At 43.0% G+C, this 15,314-nt stretch overlaps 1 protein-coding gene across 2 annotated transcripts in view; it reads right to left on the bottom strand.

Moving 5' to 3' along the window:
* LOC119431092 (BSD domain-containing protein 1-like) overlaps nucleotides 1-12,098 on the bottom strand; it is a 46,512-nt gene extending 34,414 nt beyond the window's left edge. For both annotated transcript variants that reach the window (XM_037698568.2, XM_037698569.2), the window contains exons 1-4: nucleotides 12,026-12,098; nucleotides 11,802-11,859; nucleotides 6,971-7,087; nucleotides 834-989 (exon numbers count right to left, since the gene is read on the bottom strand). In XM_037698568.2, coding sequence (XP_037554496.1) covers nucleotides 834-989; nucleotides 6,971-7,087; nucleotides 11,802-11,859; nucleotides 12,026-12,039 — 345 coding nt within the window. In that variant the 5' untranslated portion in view covers nucleotides 12,040-12,098. The remainder of the gene's footprint in view (nucleotides 1-833; nucleotides 990-6,970; nucleotides 7,088-11,801; nucleotides 11,860-12,025) is intronic.
* Between the last annotated feature and the right edge of the window lie 3,216 nt (nucleotides 12,099-15,314).

Below are 15,314 nucleotides of genomic sequence, written 5' to 3'. Positions count from 1 at the left end.
TACGTGTACTTTGGCTGATAGCACGGCCTCACCGTTTATTGCCCTGTTACATGGGCAGTTTCAATTCTCATTGAAGGCTATCACCGTTTTAAGACTTGGAGTAGAAAGTACAGGAAAGTGGAGCTTGTTCGACGTCAAGCAAGCTTCAAAAATAAGTTTGGCACAGTTCAATCTGCACCGAGGATGATCTTCCCAGACTCCACCATGCTTGAAATTGCCCATGTGAAAGGGGTGTTCATATGATTTATATGGTAATTTCTGTTTACGATGTCACAGGTATTAATGGTAGAGATAAATAAATATAAAGCAGAAGTGGTAAACATTTCACAAGCAAAGCAACATCAAGAAAAGATGTAGCATGTGCCCTGGTACCTTCCGAGGAGCTCTTTTCTGAAGGGAAGAGGAAGGTGTAAATTTTTCATGACCTTGCAAGGACACCTCTTATTACGAATGCATAAGTGGTGCCTCAAGTAAGGAATGGAAGTGGGACAAGAAGAGGAACACATACGAGCTTAGGCAAAAAGACATTTAGCCTGGCACAATCATACACTAAATGTTTTGAAGAGTTCACTTTTCAGACATGTATGGAGTGCGATTTTGTAGCGATGCCTCCTATTCGATTCTGTACCATTCTTTATCGTCCGCTGATCATGGCCGGCTGATCTCATCGATGACGTAAGCGGGGAGTCGTTCTGACCACTGATGAAGCGTAAAAAGGAATAGCACTGAAAAGGCATTGCTGCAAAATCATAGCCTAGTATCGGTTAAGCACTGGCGTAGGAGCAGCATGCAGTCCCATGACTGCACGGGCAACATCGTCTCTGCACCCTCACCTGCCAGCGATCGACGGGATGCACCTCATTGTCGTGGATGACGGACAGCTCGTCATCGGCAGGGTCCCAGGTGGGTGACAGGGCCTCACTGATGCTCCCGATCAGGCTGGTCAGACCCTCCTTTGCCTTGGTTGTCACCGAGTTCTCCCCATCCAACTGTGAGGACAAACAACTTTGATACATGCACCGATCGGAAGGTGGGCGTTACTTCACTAGTGATGTGTCCCAAGACTACCACTTTCACCAAACTTTTTTCTTGGGGTGTGGGCATATTAATTCTGGAGACCAAATGACGAACAAATCGAATAGCGGCAGAGTTGAATCAAGTATGTTTTGACTAGTTTTCGAATAATGAACAACCACTCTCACCATTAATATAAATTGACTTTCACATTCTAGTACATTCACTATGTTAGCAAGTTTCTGTACTTATAGTGCACACTATAGAGTGTTGTTTATTAAAAGCACATTTGGAGAAGTGGGTTAAAAACAAGCAGCTTATTTTTCAAACTTCTAATTCATTGGCGTGTCTGAACGATGGTAGTTTACCCGGAAACGTCTGGCTCCTTGAGTGACAAAGCACACTCCACATAGCTTCTCGTGTTGTCTCTTATGGCTGCCGGAAGGAAATTTAATGCGGCTGTGCTACAAATTTATTCGACAAAAAGCGTTACCAGAAGGTCAAAAAAGTTTTCTTGAGCTTGTAGCGGGGATCGCGGTGTATGGGCAGTCGTGCGCGGACCGCGGCGTCAGTTGTCCCGAGGCAGAGCGCCGATATCGCGACAAGTGAAAGCGTTACAAATCTGCATCTTTGTCCCTGCTGCATGCAATATATGGCTTTCTGAAATGTACAAATATGCACAGCTGCCAATTTCAAATACACTCGAACCTCGTTATAACAAAGTTGAAGGGGATGCTCAAGTTACTTCGTTATATCCGTTACTTCATTATATCCATTATTGCCATTTACAGCATTATATGGCTAATGGGGTGAACAATTGTAAACAGGTAAACTAGAAGACGGCTTTGCAGCCCGCAGAACCACTACATGGCCATGCATGCGATTAAATTTGAATGAAACAACAGAAGCATCTTCAGCATGTGCCACACGCGATTTGGCGTCTGATGCGACAGCCTTTAGAGAGCTGCCTTCTGTTCCACTGTGAAGGTCTTTTGCATCCACTTTTCACTTGGCTCGTCGCAGTCGAGTAATACGTGGCACACAACACAGCGCTCCGTTGTGTAGTCGAGGAGGCAAGTGAACTTCTTCGCACCGACTTGGCTCAGCTGGCTTGTTCGAAACCGATCACACCGATGCAAATGCAGTTTCAAAAGCCACGCGCAGCTTCCAGCCAGCACAGCGCACCACAGGGAGACGAAGCAAATGCACGGCCTGGGTGTGACCCACGAGACTGCGCCGGGAAGGTCTTGCGTGGCACACTGTAGAGAAAGAAGTTAGTGCACTAATCCTTCACACCACCGCGTGTAGCCACACAACATGGTGCGACTTGTGCAGGCTTGCCCGTGACCCCCCCCCCCCCCCCCCCGAGATTGCGCCAGGAAGATCTTGAAGGCCACGCCCAGCCACGGCTGCCTGCGAGGCGTGCCGCGCAGAAATGAATATGTACACTAATCTTTCGCACTGTCGCGCGAAGCTACGTAGCGTGGCGTGGCTCGCGCAGCCAAGCACGATCAAGAGAGAGAGAGAGAGATCAGTGGAGAAATGCAATAGTAAGCTGCGGCTTGTGCGCAGCTACGCATCACAGCGGTGAGGAAGACCAGTGTTGCTCGACATGGGGACGCTGGAGTTTTGAACTGCCATGGCGAACGAGTGCCGAACCCCGCGGAAAATGAAGTACCCGGCGCACAACAGGTATTTATTTTTTTGATTTCGGAGATGAATTTAGTTCTTTATATCCATTGCCAGAACAATTTTACTTCATTAAAACAAGGTTTTAAGGGGAGAGGAGGGTCAAAAAACGGCGATTTTCATTAAAAAAACAGGTTTTGTGTTTTTAGTTCTTTCAGCAACATTTATCTCTCCTATTTCACATATGAAGAAATCAGAGCCAGAAATGATCGGGAAAAGTATAACAAACTCGATTAAAGCCCTCGAGGTGGCAAGAAAAGGCACAGATAAGACACATTTCTAAGCGCGCGATGCGTCAAATCGCGGTTTCACACGCCATTGGGGTCGTGCAAGGTGGTAGGCCAAAGCTTTTCCTCTCCAAGGTTAGCTTTACCACATCACAATCTCCCTGAGAAGTAATAATGATAATTAACAGAAGTAAACAACTTTTAAAACTTTCAATCGCATTTTTCTCAACTTCATATTTTGGGCAAAAGAAGGCGTTTGTGCACAACATTTTATGTACTTATTGGTGTCCAATCAAGACCACACTTGATGGGCATAATTTTTATGATATGTAGAATGCACTTATCTAGGATTTAATGCAATCAAGTAATTTTTTTAAGGGTGAAAATTTTTAATGTACTCGGGCACCAGCCACTGAATATGAAGCACCAGATACGAAATTCTCTTAAAATGTTGCCTGTAAAGGGAATCACATTATCTTGCTTATTAGCACTCAGTGGAGTGTTAAGGACAAGAAAAATAATTTTGCACTGCTCTATCATGCTAACTGCTAAGTCCAGCAGATGCACAAACATGCACTGTTTCTCACTTATGCATGGTACTTAGGACATGAAAGCATCGAGATATCCTAAAACTAAAAGTAGATTTCGAATGAAGAGATCAAGCTCTATAAGTGGTAAAATTTTCATTCGCCCAGCATTATTATTTAAAAAGAAATGTTTCTGAGGAGCATCTCCCCTTAAGTACATGAATCTTCATAGAGATTTCAAGGAGAATTTCATTTACTTCGTTATATCCATTATTTCGTTACATCCCGTTTCGTTGATAACAAGGTTCGAGTGTAGTCTAAAACGATCCACAAGAACATTCGTATCTACGAATAATGACTATTCAGTTTTAAGACCAAATCTAATAGGGCAATATTGTATACCGTATTCCAAAGTTGATGATATTTGCACACAAAAGCACTGCTTGCACCCGCCATGTTGGCTTCCGCGCCTGCAAACTCGTGGTGCTGCGCACACAGTCACAGCTGAGGCACAAGTGTATACACCGGAACAACAAAAAACAACAGAACATACAAAATATGATTGTTCAACTTTAATTTAAGCAGTATATTTTGTGGAATATAAAGCTACTACACATTTTAGGTAGCCAGCGACAAACAGCATCGTCACACATTCACTCTGGTCCACCATGTCACCCATGTTTGTCGACAACCTTTGGCTCACCGTATTTTCATGTCTATAGGTCACACCTTTGCATAGGACACACGCCCCCCTCAAAATGGCCGTTCTGCCGGAAAAAAAATGTATATAAGTCACACCGGCGTATAAGATGCACCTGTTTGTTTAGTAAGCGATTAAAAATTAATTACAGTAGCATTTCACTCTGTGAACGTGGGTCACGCGCAAATGTATAGGTGCCATATATTTCCACTCCAGGCACATTTCTGCCGTCATGGTTGCCGCATGTTTCGTATAAAGTGCAAGGTCGGTAACACGAGGTCATTGAGGGAGGGTGTCATACCGGACGACTGGAGAACAGCCAGAATCAAGCCCATTCATAAATCTGGAGATAAAAAATGTATTACAAATTACTGTCCAATATCCTTAACATCAACAGCTTGCAAAATTCTAGAACATATAGTACATAAACACATAGCCAATTTTTTTGATGAGCATAACCTATTGACAAACGCTCAACATGGTTTTCGGCAGGGACATTCTACCACTACCCAATTAGTTAGCATTATACATGATTTTGCAGAGGCTTTAAATAAAGGGAAGCAGGTGGACGTAATCTTCATGGATTTTAAAAAAGCTTTTGATAAAGTGTCGCATAAAAAATTAATGTACAAATTAAGCTACATAATCAAAAACAACGAGATATTAAATTGGATCAGAGCTTATCTTTCAAATCGATGCCAATATGTGGCATTCAATAGGGTTTCCTCCGAGGGGGTGACAATCGATTCTGGCGTTCCCCAGGGGTCTGTTCTCGGGCCTTTGCTTTTTCTTGTATTCATAAATGACATTGTTAAAGACATTTCTACGAATATTAGGTTGTACGCTGATGATTGCGTTCTGTATAAATTAGTAAGTTCTGTGCGTGATCAGGGGGAGTTAAATGACGATTTTGCAAAGATTATTTTGTGGTGTGAGCAGTGGCAAATGCCCATCAATTTTGAAAAAACTGTTTTCATGCGAATTACTCACAATAAGAGACCCTTGCTCTTTAATTATTCTACTTCTGATCAAGTACTTTCTGAGGTTGAGCAATATAAATACTTAGGATTGCTGGTTACTAACAAACTTTCCTGGAATACACACATAGATAATGCTGCAGCCAATGCCTTAAGGAAATTGTTCTTCTTAAGGCGTACGCTCAAGTTAGCTACCCCTCAAGTGCGCATTCTTGCCTACAAATCCATTATCCATCCTATGTTAGAGTATGCCGTAGTAATTTGGGACCCTTTCACTAAATCTAACATTGAAAAATTAGAAAGAATACAGAAAAAGGCTCTAAGATTCCTTTACAACTCATATGGTCGCAGCTCTAGTAGTGAATTATTAAAAAAGGATATTTTCCCACCAGTTACTGACAGAAACAGGGCCTGTAGACTCAAGTTCCTTTATCAATTGGTAAATGGTTATTACAGAATTAATACATCACATATACTGACTCCATCTACAGGATACCCAACTAGAAACCGACATTCGCAAGCAATTATGCCTTTAAAACAAAGAGTCAATTCTTTCAAATATTCTTTTTTTCCTCGTACAATGAACGATTGGGATAACCTCTCCAACGAAGCTGTAACCCAAAAATCTTTGGTGTCCTTTGAAGAGCGTTTATTTTAAATGTGCCGTGTCCTTCTAATACTGACTTGCTATTGTCTGTTCTTTTTTTGCCCAGATGTATGTTTCCTATAAAATGTACCACTCTGCTATGGTCTAACTAGACCGCAGTATATTCATAAACATCGTCCCCGCGCGCCGCATGCTGCATGTGTGAGTGAAAGCGTGTGAAAGGGGGCGGACTTGTACTCTGGTAGCTACTGCGTACTTTGCGCAGCGGCGCGCGCTGCTTCTTGACAACAATCTGCATAAGCAACGACTTCGGGGTCAGTCGACTCGCGGTCAGCCTGCCGCCACTCCAGTTGTTGCTCCATCCTTCTCGCACGGCGCTCGGGAACTCAAGCACGAGAAGAACCCGGCACCTCAATAGCGCGCACAGAAGGTGTAGCAATTAAGTCAACCAGGTGCCATATTCTGAAACGTTCCACTTGGGCGATAGTTCGCCTTCAGGCACACGCTGATTGGCTGGTCGAGCAAAACTGAATGATGTGGGCTCAACCCGCCAATCAGCTTATCCAATTTTGCTAAAACAGCCAATCAGAGCGCGGTTGAAGGCGAACTATGGCCAAAGTGACATTTTTCAGTATACGGTGCCAGCACGCTTCACATGGCCATAGCATCGAATCTTTGAAAGTAGTTCCTCAGTAAAAAAAAAAAAAAAACGTACATAAGTCACGCCGTTCTATAACGCGCACCGACGAAAAATTCAGAAGAAGAAACGCATCTTATACACAGGAAAATACGGTACTTGGTTGAAGTCCTGTCTAGAATAGGGTCCTAAATGTTTTCACTGATTACTGTAAAAATCTAAAGCATCACTTTATGAAAATAAAAAAAATAAAAAATCTATGACGGACTAGCATACAGAGGGAGTCCTTTTTTTCGTGCGTTTTATTCTTTGATATATCACCACTAGTATTCCAAACGAATGTTTTTTTGTTTTTTTTTTCCTGTGGAGCACACTGTGAAGTATAACTTCACTTAAAGCGTATCTGTTGTCTCCAACTAAAAAATGAACATTTCCATGGCAGAGATGTATAAACCATTCCAACTTCAGAATTTAAATCAGCTGCTTGAAGCGATTACATGTGAATGTCAGCTATATTGTTGCGCATTTAGCAAATCTATGCAGTGCAACATTTCAGCTACGCTCAACCTGAAGAAGACTTCCATTTCCTGACCTTGAGCTTGTCTCGTACGAAGGCTGCTGTCGACGAGACTGCCTGCGCTGTGTCTTGCTGGACTGTGCTCGAGAACTCTGTCAGGTCTCGCTTGAAGAACTCGTACGCTGTTGATGACTGCATCAGAGCGCATTAAATAAAACAATAACGCCTATTAGGCTGGTTTGGTCAAATGACGTACCATGGAGAAAAAAAAAATTGCAACTCAAGAAGCTTTTCAAGATGTGCTTTCTTATAACCACAAACGATTCAAGTGTTTGATGATCAAAATGAGGTAGTACTGCGTCCCCTCTCCAACCCTTAAATTCATGTTCTGACTCTGCTCAACTGTTTTCTTTCATCTTCATGGACACCCCACGGCTTCTGCAGACAAATATTCTCATACCACATTTCTGTCCACGCCTTACGCCACTACCCAGCCTTCCTAGCAACAACCCCTATTCCCACGTACCTCTGACTACAAATGTTGGTTGTGGCATTTCATGTTTTGAGTTACTTCTATCATTCTGTTTTCCTTACTGTGACCTCAAGCCATGATTTCTCCCATGATTAAACAACCTTTGGTGCAAAACAAACACTGCAAGGTTTCTTAACGGGTAATATAGCAGTGTAGGCTGAGTCGATGTGGCGCCTTTTGTGTTTCTTTAAAGCTTTTAATAAAGCCAATGCCAGAAAGCTATGAGAACGAAAGCCAATATTGAACTCACACATTCTTTTGAATGGCTAGGCGTTTGACCTGAAAGCAGTTGGCCATAGCATCATGAAAAGAAATGCCTAAGACAGCAGTGTAATTATTAATTACTAGCAGATTTCAGAAAAATGCAGATTCAGCTTCTCAAATGTCAAAGCGTGCACGCAGGAAGGTCAATAAGCACCCACTTCAACTGTGCAGCAGCATCGTGTTTTAGTTACCCTAGAAAATGCCCATACAGTTCAATCTTAGCATTACCGTATAGACTTCTGTAAGGGCCACTTACTTTTTTTACTTGAGCACACCCCGGATGTACCACTGTATCAGAGGTCAACGCACAGCTCTCACCATTTAGTAGTGGCACACAAAAGTACGCAGTACGGGAAAATTCGCCGCTGCATACTTTCGCTGCGTGCGGCCCTTACACGAGCTTATACGGTATGTGTCTCGGAATTCAGTTTTTCAATGTTTAACAAAACTGACATTTGGGGGAGTTGGTTAAGCTTCCTCTTGGGTAAACAGCGCAACACAGACATGGACACGAGCTAAGGAAGTGATGGGTCGGCACCGGTCTTGTCACTTCCTTAGCTCTTGTCCATGTCTGGATTGAGATGTTTACCCAAGATTTTCCAAGTTTAATTAAGAAAAATTACAACATGCAGTTACCAACACCTACGCTCAATATTGAACATAACTCAGTCTTTGCCTGCATTCATTTTGCCTACTTTCTGCAATTAAAGCATTTCTGGCTTCAACTTAGTCTGGGAGGTCTCGGCGGTGGCTGCTCTGAATTGCGCCCATGCGTCACCCACGCACTGGCTCCATGCGTCGGCTTTCACGATCTACAGTTTAGCGAGGCAGTCGCGCCAGCCACTATACTGTGAAATGAAAACGGGTATAGAGCTGCACTGAAATTTTACATTAGAGAGTATCGGAATTGTCGGTGTGAATTTTTTTTAGCTAGCTGAATTTTAACCCTTCATGTTAATTACTCAATGAGGCAGCCATGACTTCTACGAGAAATTGAAATGCTTAATCAGGTAATTAACATAATCATGCTAATTAACTTCCTAATTAATTACTTTATGACACATACTTCAATCTACGAATTGTAGCTAGTGAGTATTCATGGCATATCTACTTGGAACGAATTCTCAGCACTACACCTGTTTCAAAATATTAATCTTCAAAGTGTCCAATGTAATACATTGGCTTTCCAGTTAATATTGTGCTTCAGTGCATAACACAGCATTTTCTTAAATACATTTCAGTTTTTGTGCAATATCTCTGGTTCATATACTTTTGTGCGCAAGTGCACCGTTGAGAGCAAAATCTATAGACCACAGAAAAGGCAAACGTGCTCATCACCACGCTTCCTAACTGTGCAGTGCACGTGGGCATCCTTTTTCACGTGCCAACGTGCTCGTTTGCATGATTCAAGTGCACGTGCACTAAAATTATGGCGTAAGTGAAAGGTGCCGCTTGAGATGTCGCTGTGACTAAATGTGGAGTTCAAAGTCACTGCTGTTTTTATGAATTTTTGATAGACAATGCCGGCATGCAAAGATATAGCTTTACATTTCTTACAACTCCCTTACAATGACCTTGGTAATGTACCAACTCCCTTACAATGACTTTGGTAATGTACCAAGCCAATGTGGTTCATTTTAAGTATGCAAATATAAGTGTTAAAAGATAACTCACAACTATCATTCCTAACATCATACATCCGTAAACATGCATGAAAGACAAAAAGGAAGCTGGTTGGAAGAAATGAAAAACAAAAGAATACAATTAAAATGCAAATGATGTCTTTTTATGTCCTTGATAGCACTGAGCGTGTGTGCACAGCAATTGCTGAACCAGTGCCTTGTGCTCTAACCATTTGCTCTCCTCGTGTGCGTGCAGTTGAACTGCCCTCGCCAGCAGATAAAAAAGGATGCATGTGCGCAGTATACACGTGGTGTCTCAAAGACAACCGCGCCCATTTTCAGAGTACTGTAATTCAGTCTGGTCAACGTTTCTGTGGTCTCTAGACTTTCTCTCTCAACAGTACACAACCATGTGTAGATCGAACTGTGCGAATTTATATTTTCGTTTTCTGAAGTTCACGAAAGGATGTTTCCGTGATTTTTTTTTTCTTTTTTTATGTGGTCACGCCGGTTTGGACAGGGCCAACTACGGCAACCCGATGCAAAGGGCAGGACCACCCCCATCACCACTGTTTCCAATTCATAAACTGCAGCTATGACATGCTCCGCTCTAAGCTAGTGCTGGATGTGCGAGTGTTGGCTTAAGTGACCATACATTCAAGACTATAATCAGCGAGCATTCTTAGTGCCAGCACTTACAACTTCTCTGGCTGTCTTTTTTTTATTTTTGTTGTTTTTTACTTTTTGTTGCACTGATAATATTATGCCTCAGCCCACATCAGCTACGGTTGGGGCTATCTGTTCCTGATTTCAAGATGAGTGCACCTTTCATGCACCCTTCAGTTTATGCCGTAGTATTAAATACTAATCGACAAGCACTTACTTGCATGCGTTGCTTTAAACTAAAGAATCTGAACGGTATGTATATACAAAACAAATGTAATGTTCTCAATATACGAATACTAATAGGTTGTACCTTTTCCAATTATCCGAAGTTTAGCAAAAACACGTCATTCCTCATATCCTTGGAAGACGGGAGCATTCACTAGATTGCCGACTTTCTCTACGGACTATGTAATGTCCAAAGCCCTTGTACAACAGTATTGATAAGCAGACCTAGCACTTGCTATAGCGAAGCCTGCAGTCGAGCACTTGACGTGTACCAGTCCCGACTGTGGCCTGCTTATCAAAGCTAGAGTATCAAAGGAAAGTCAGCAAACACGAATTGCAGCCTTGCACGCAGACACCATATCTACAAGACTCAGTCGCAAACACCATAATCCGGTCGCGCAACTTTACGATCCCGACTCGTGCGATATCCAAGAACCAATGTGATCGGTGAAAGAAAAAGGAAGAATCCAATCACCAAAAAAAAAGAAAGAAAGAAAAAACGAGCCGACCGTCGGCACAGGTGGTTAGGCGCGTAAAAGCGACACGGGCTAAGCGCTTACGGTTCGCTACACAGCCGCCGTGCCAGGCTATCCAGACACTCGAATGAGCAATCACTATGCGGTCACTACAACAATGCATTAGACACAAAATTGTTCTGGGGCTCACGATTCAATAGCTGCGCAGCTCCACAACAACAACAAATATTTTCTTTAGGAAAGAGACGAAGTTTACAGGGAGGTGAGGTCGATATCACGCGTGACGAAATCGTGCTGTTTACCGCACCGCTTCGGCTGCATATAAAATCGAAAGCGTTGATGCAGGCCACAAGCGATTCGAAACACCAGACTCGAAACTATGCCTCCCAACTTCTCACCGCTAACCTTTCACGTCCATGTAGCCTGTCCAACTTGTTTCGCGATGACGGCCAAGCAGTGACAAGGGTCACTGACGCAGCCACAACTTCATTATGATAACGGGACAGAATATTTTGCACTATATCGAGACTGCTTCTAAACTGCGCGCCGCCACACGTTTCTGCAACGCTGAGCGCAGCTGTGCAAGCCAGACATGCCGTCGCGATGCGGTTTGTTGCCAACGAGAGCTCGCGTAGGAATTTCAGCTGCTGCGTTAATGATCACAGGACGAGCAATATGAAACGTAGTCAACATGAGGTGCCGTACAAGACGCCAGCTTCGAACACCACTCGTCGACGCTCGTTCGTTTCGTAAGCTACAAAAAGACGTCCCGAGCAATAAGCATGCCGAAACTCCTCAAAGCGAGGTTAAATGAACCCTTTATGTACGATGCTTGCTAAGAATCGCCGGGCTGTCATTACGAGATAAGGCGCCAGATATAATATGCGGGCTACGAACAAGAAAAACTACGGAGACACGCAAAGGCGAAGTACTAACAACAGTCGTCAAACGTTATGCAACCCGGACGCCAAAGCGCCGCGCCTCAACAGCGTGCACGCCGAGCGCAGGGCTACTTCGTCAACGCTAATCGAACAGCGCCATTTGTGAACGCAAGTTTATTACAGTGTAACAGTTTAAGACGCCTGACAAAGCTACGAAGAGTCGTATTTCTGATATCTTACCTTGTCTTTCGCTGTCTGCAACCAAGTATTCCACCACGGCGTTCCTTCGTCGGGGTTCCTGCGCACGGAAAAAATCGTGGTCGACAACACGTTAACGCGCAGTGCAAGATCAACTGGAGCGGCATTCGGGACAAACGATGTCGCAACAACGAAATATGATAGTTATTACGCGTTACAGACGCTGTAAATATGCTTAACGTGGTTTTTATTCAGCAGAGACTTACGTGCCCTCAGCCATCTTTACATCTTTGCGATGACAGCGACAGAGAACGCTCGTGTGGCTAGAGTTTACAAACAGAAAACCGAAACTGCCGCAAGTATAGAAGTTCAACAAGCGTTTAGTGAAAAAATATAAATCAACCAAACGTATTATGTCTTCAAATTTAATTAACACGTATCATTGCAGTTATAAATGAGAACAATCTAGTGAGGTGCAACAGAACAGTTTCGGTTTCGTTAGACACACTGAGTGGCTGCACTTCGTGATGAGTGTTTGCACCGATATAAGAGTTGAAATTGAAATAGATTGCTTTTGTAATGTGTACTATCGACCAAAAAATTTTATGGACCACGGGATCTCAGAAAACGCTCAATATTCGAGCAGCCTTTAAAAGTAGCCAGTAAAACCGTACATCACAATGTTGTTCGCTGGAAATGGGAATACCAAGCTGCGTTTTGAGGATGCGGAGATATTTAGCTTTTTGTCAGATCCCTTGGTCCGTGAACTTTTTTTGTCGATAGTACATTTAGAACACTTTTGCGGTTATAGGCAGTGTTTCGCCATAAAGCCTCATAAGAGGCAAAAAAGTAAGAGTGCGAATAAATGCGCGGTGAACTATGAAGTGAATTCCACATCAGATATACAAGCTTAATTTATTTGCTCCGAACGCACATTGCGCCACCAAACAACGACACAAACAAAAACACACATAAAGGACGTCTTTGGCAAAATATTTTTGTGGTCTTTACGGCGAACCTGCAAAATAAGGTATATATTCCCACAGAACGAGCAGCTAGCCACAAATTTTAAGTTTGTCTAGGAGGTGTCCATAATGACCGCACAGCCCCTCACACGTTTGGGAGACGTCCAATTTCTGGAGCGGCAATGCTGCTTCGGAAGTGAAGCCAGGCCACCGCCATCTTACTCAGGGCATGAAGAGACATCAGGGAATAGTGGAATATAGGAAACGCCTTCTTTTCGTCTCCTTCATGTTTAACCCTTTAAGACGCTATGTACGTACACAGATGTGTAAGCCAAGATAGTTTAACAACAGCAAAAGCACTGATGAAAGTAACGATATTTAAAATGTGTCGCATATATATCTTGAAACACGATTGGAATTGTGCGGCAATTTTGGATAACATGCGCAAAATGAGTAAAATGAGTGGGAAGGTAGACGGTTGGGTGTTTTTGCTTGGTGTCAGCATGCTGTTGTATGTAGCGGGTTCACTTTTTTCGTTGTTTTACACAATGTCATGCAATAGCCATAATTTTCAAGCTGCTGGATAAGTACTTTTCAAGCTTTTCAATACACGAAATCGTTGATGTTCTCATATTTGATGTTCCTGTAGTAATTTGAGCATGGAGTCCACATTCTGTAAACGACAAAACTCACTAAAGAATTGAAAATTCTTAATCTTTTCTGCAGCTGCAGACTTTCTATAATTCTGAAGACGCAAGAAATGTGGTGAAAGTAAGTTTTCAGAGAAGTCTATTTCGACAAAGACATGTGAAAGTAAATGTGAACTTCGCTTCAAGTACGAGAAAACATTCAAATGCTACCAACACTGGTACATACAATCAAAAGGGCAGATTACGAAGAGAACAAAATAGCGTCTGATAGGGCTAAAACTAATTTCACTGTAAAGATCCTATTGAATGTACACCTTTGTTTCACGGGTTTTAGGAGGAAACCTGAATGCCGTGGTAGATTTTTTGAAAGATCTTGATATCAACACTCCGCCAAATATATTATTTTGGCTTGAAACAACGACTTTTTATTTCACAATTACCCTAGCGTTTACATTCGCAAAACAAAAGCACTTAAGGTGTGCGCGGACTGCAGCCTGCGTGGCGCTCTTTCGGAGGTGAAGTCGGGGCAAGCGCTGGCTGCACCCCTGCTGGTAAACGGGCGCCGCCACTCCAGAATTTTCTTTTAAACCTCCTTGGAGACGCCTCACGAAATGCTGTGCTACCTCCGTAAGCGCAAGTGGGCTCGGCAACCACCGCACCAAATTTGATGAGGTTTGCTGTATTTAAGAAAAAAAAAAAAAAAAAACGCGAAATCTGGCACTAGACCGCGCAAAGCTCAAGACACAGCGAAGCTGGCCGATTGATTGAGGTTATCTCTCTCTTTCTTTCTCTTTATCTCTCTCTCCTTCCTTTCTCTTTCTTTCACTCTCTCTCTTGCTCTCATTTTCTCTTTCTCTCTTCCAAAGAAAGTTGTGTTGCAATCGTCAGTACAATGCAACCATATGGCTCCGATAAATGCACGTTCTGCAAGCGTGGGTGTATGCGCAGTCAATAAAGAAAAAAAAAAAAAGTGAGCGTGTGGCGCAGTGGTGACGCACCAAGAGGTCACCACTGTGCCACAACAGATTTATATTTTTTCGAGACGTCAGGGACCCTTTCTTGCGCACTGTGTGTCAGATGAGAATAAGCAAAGCGCTACCAGATTTTATTGTTGCCACAAGCAGTATTCCCGGAACGCTTACGGGGTTTTTTAAGGAGGTTGTCTCCACTGTGCGCTTCCTAAGCGTACGTTTTTCAAAGTACTTTCAAAGTACGTTTTGGACCTGAGTTCTGTCCAAAGAAAAAAGCTGTACAGGGATCTGTGCGACACTGAATTTCCGGTTCCTTTATATAGATCCCTTTACAGAGGTAGCCAGGGCCAAACTGTACTAAAGAGGGTAAAGAGTATGCAAATTCCACCAGGGGTAAAGAGCTTTTTTTTTTTCAGGGTTCATACAGGAACGCTTTCAGTCAAGACAGTTTTGAAAGAAAAGGTTTTTTTTTTTTTTTTTTTTTTTTTGTACCGTGGGGAACACATTGCTTAATCTGTAATCAACCCGAGACAATTGACCACGTTTTTCTACATTGTTGGGAGGGAGCGTTCTTGTGGGATGTTTTACAAAGGACAGTTAAAAAAGAATTCCCTCTAGATCCCCACGGTATCAGATATCTAGCGATTGGAAACGACGATGGGGTTCCTTTTGATCTGGTAATGCTCGTTGGCCTTCACAGCATCTGGCGCGCCAGAATGGCTGGCTATTACTGTGACCCAGACGCACGACCTGCGCGTATGTACTTCCGAGAGAGTATAAATGCCTTTCTGGAGGTGCAGAAAGCGCATGAATGCGCCCCGGAGTGGTTGTCGAGGTTAGAACCCTTGGCAACATTAAGAGAATTTTGATGCGATTGCAATCAAGCTGGTTGGTAAATGTTACATATGATTTTACGTGCTACTTCGTTGAACTGGGCTGTCGATAAATGAGTGAATTTTGCACATGAGA

This window comes from Dermacentor silvarum, chromosome 10, assembly GCF_013339745.2.
Source record: "Dermacentor silvarum isolate Dsil-2018 chromosome 10, BIME_Dsil_1.4, whole genome shotgun sequence".
NCBI classification, from domain to species: domain Eukaryota; kingdom Metazoa; phylum Arthropoda; class Arachnida; order Ixodida; family Ixodidae; genus Dermacentor; species Dermacentor silvarum.
This window is presented reverse-complemented; position numbering and strand designations above follow the sequence as displayed.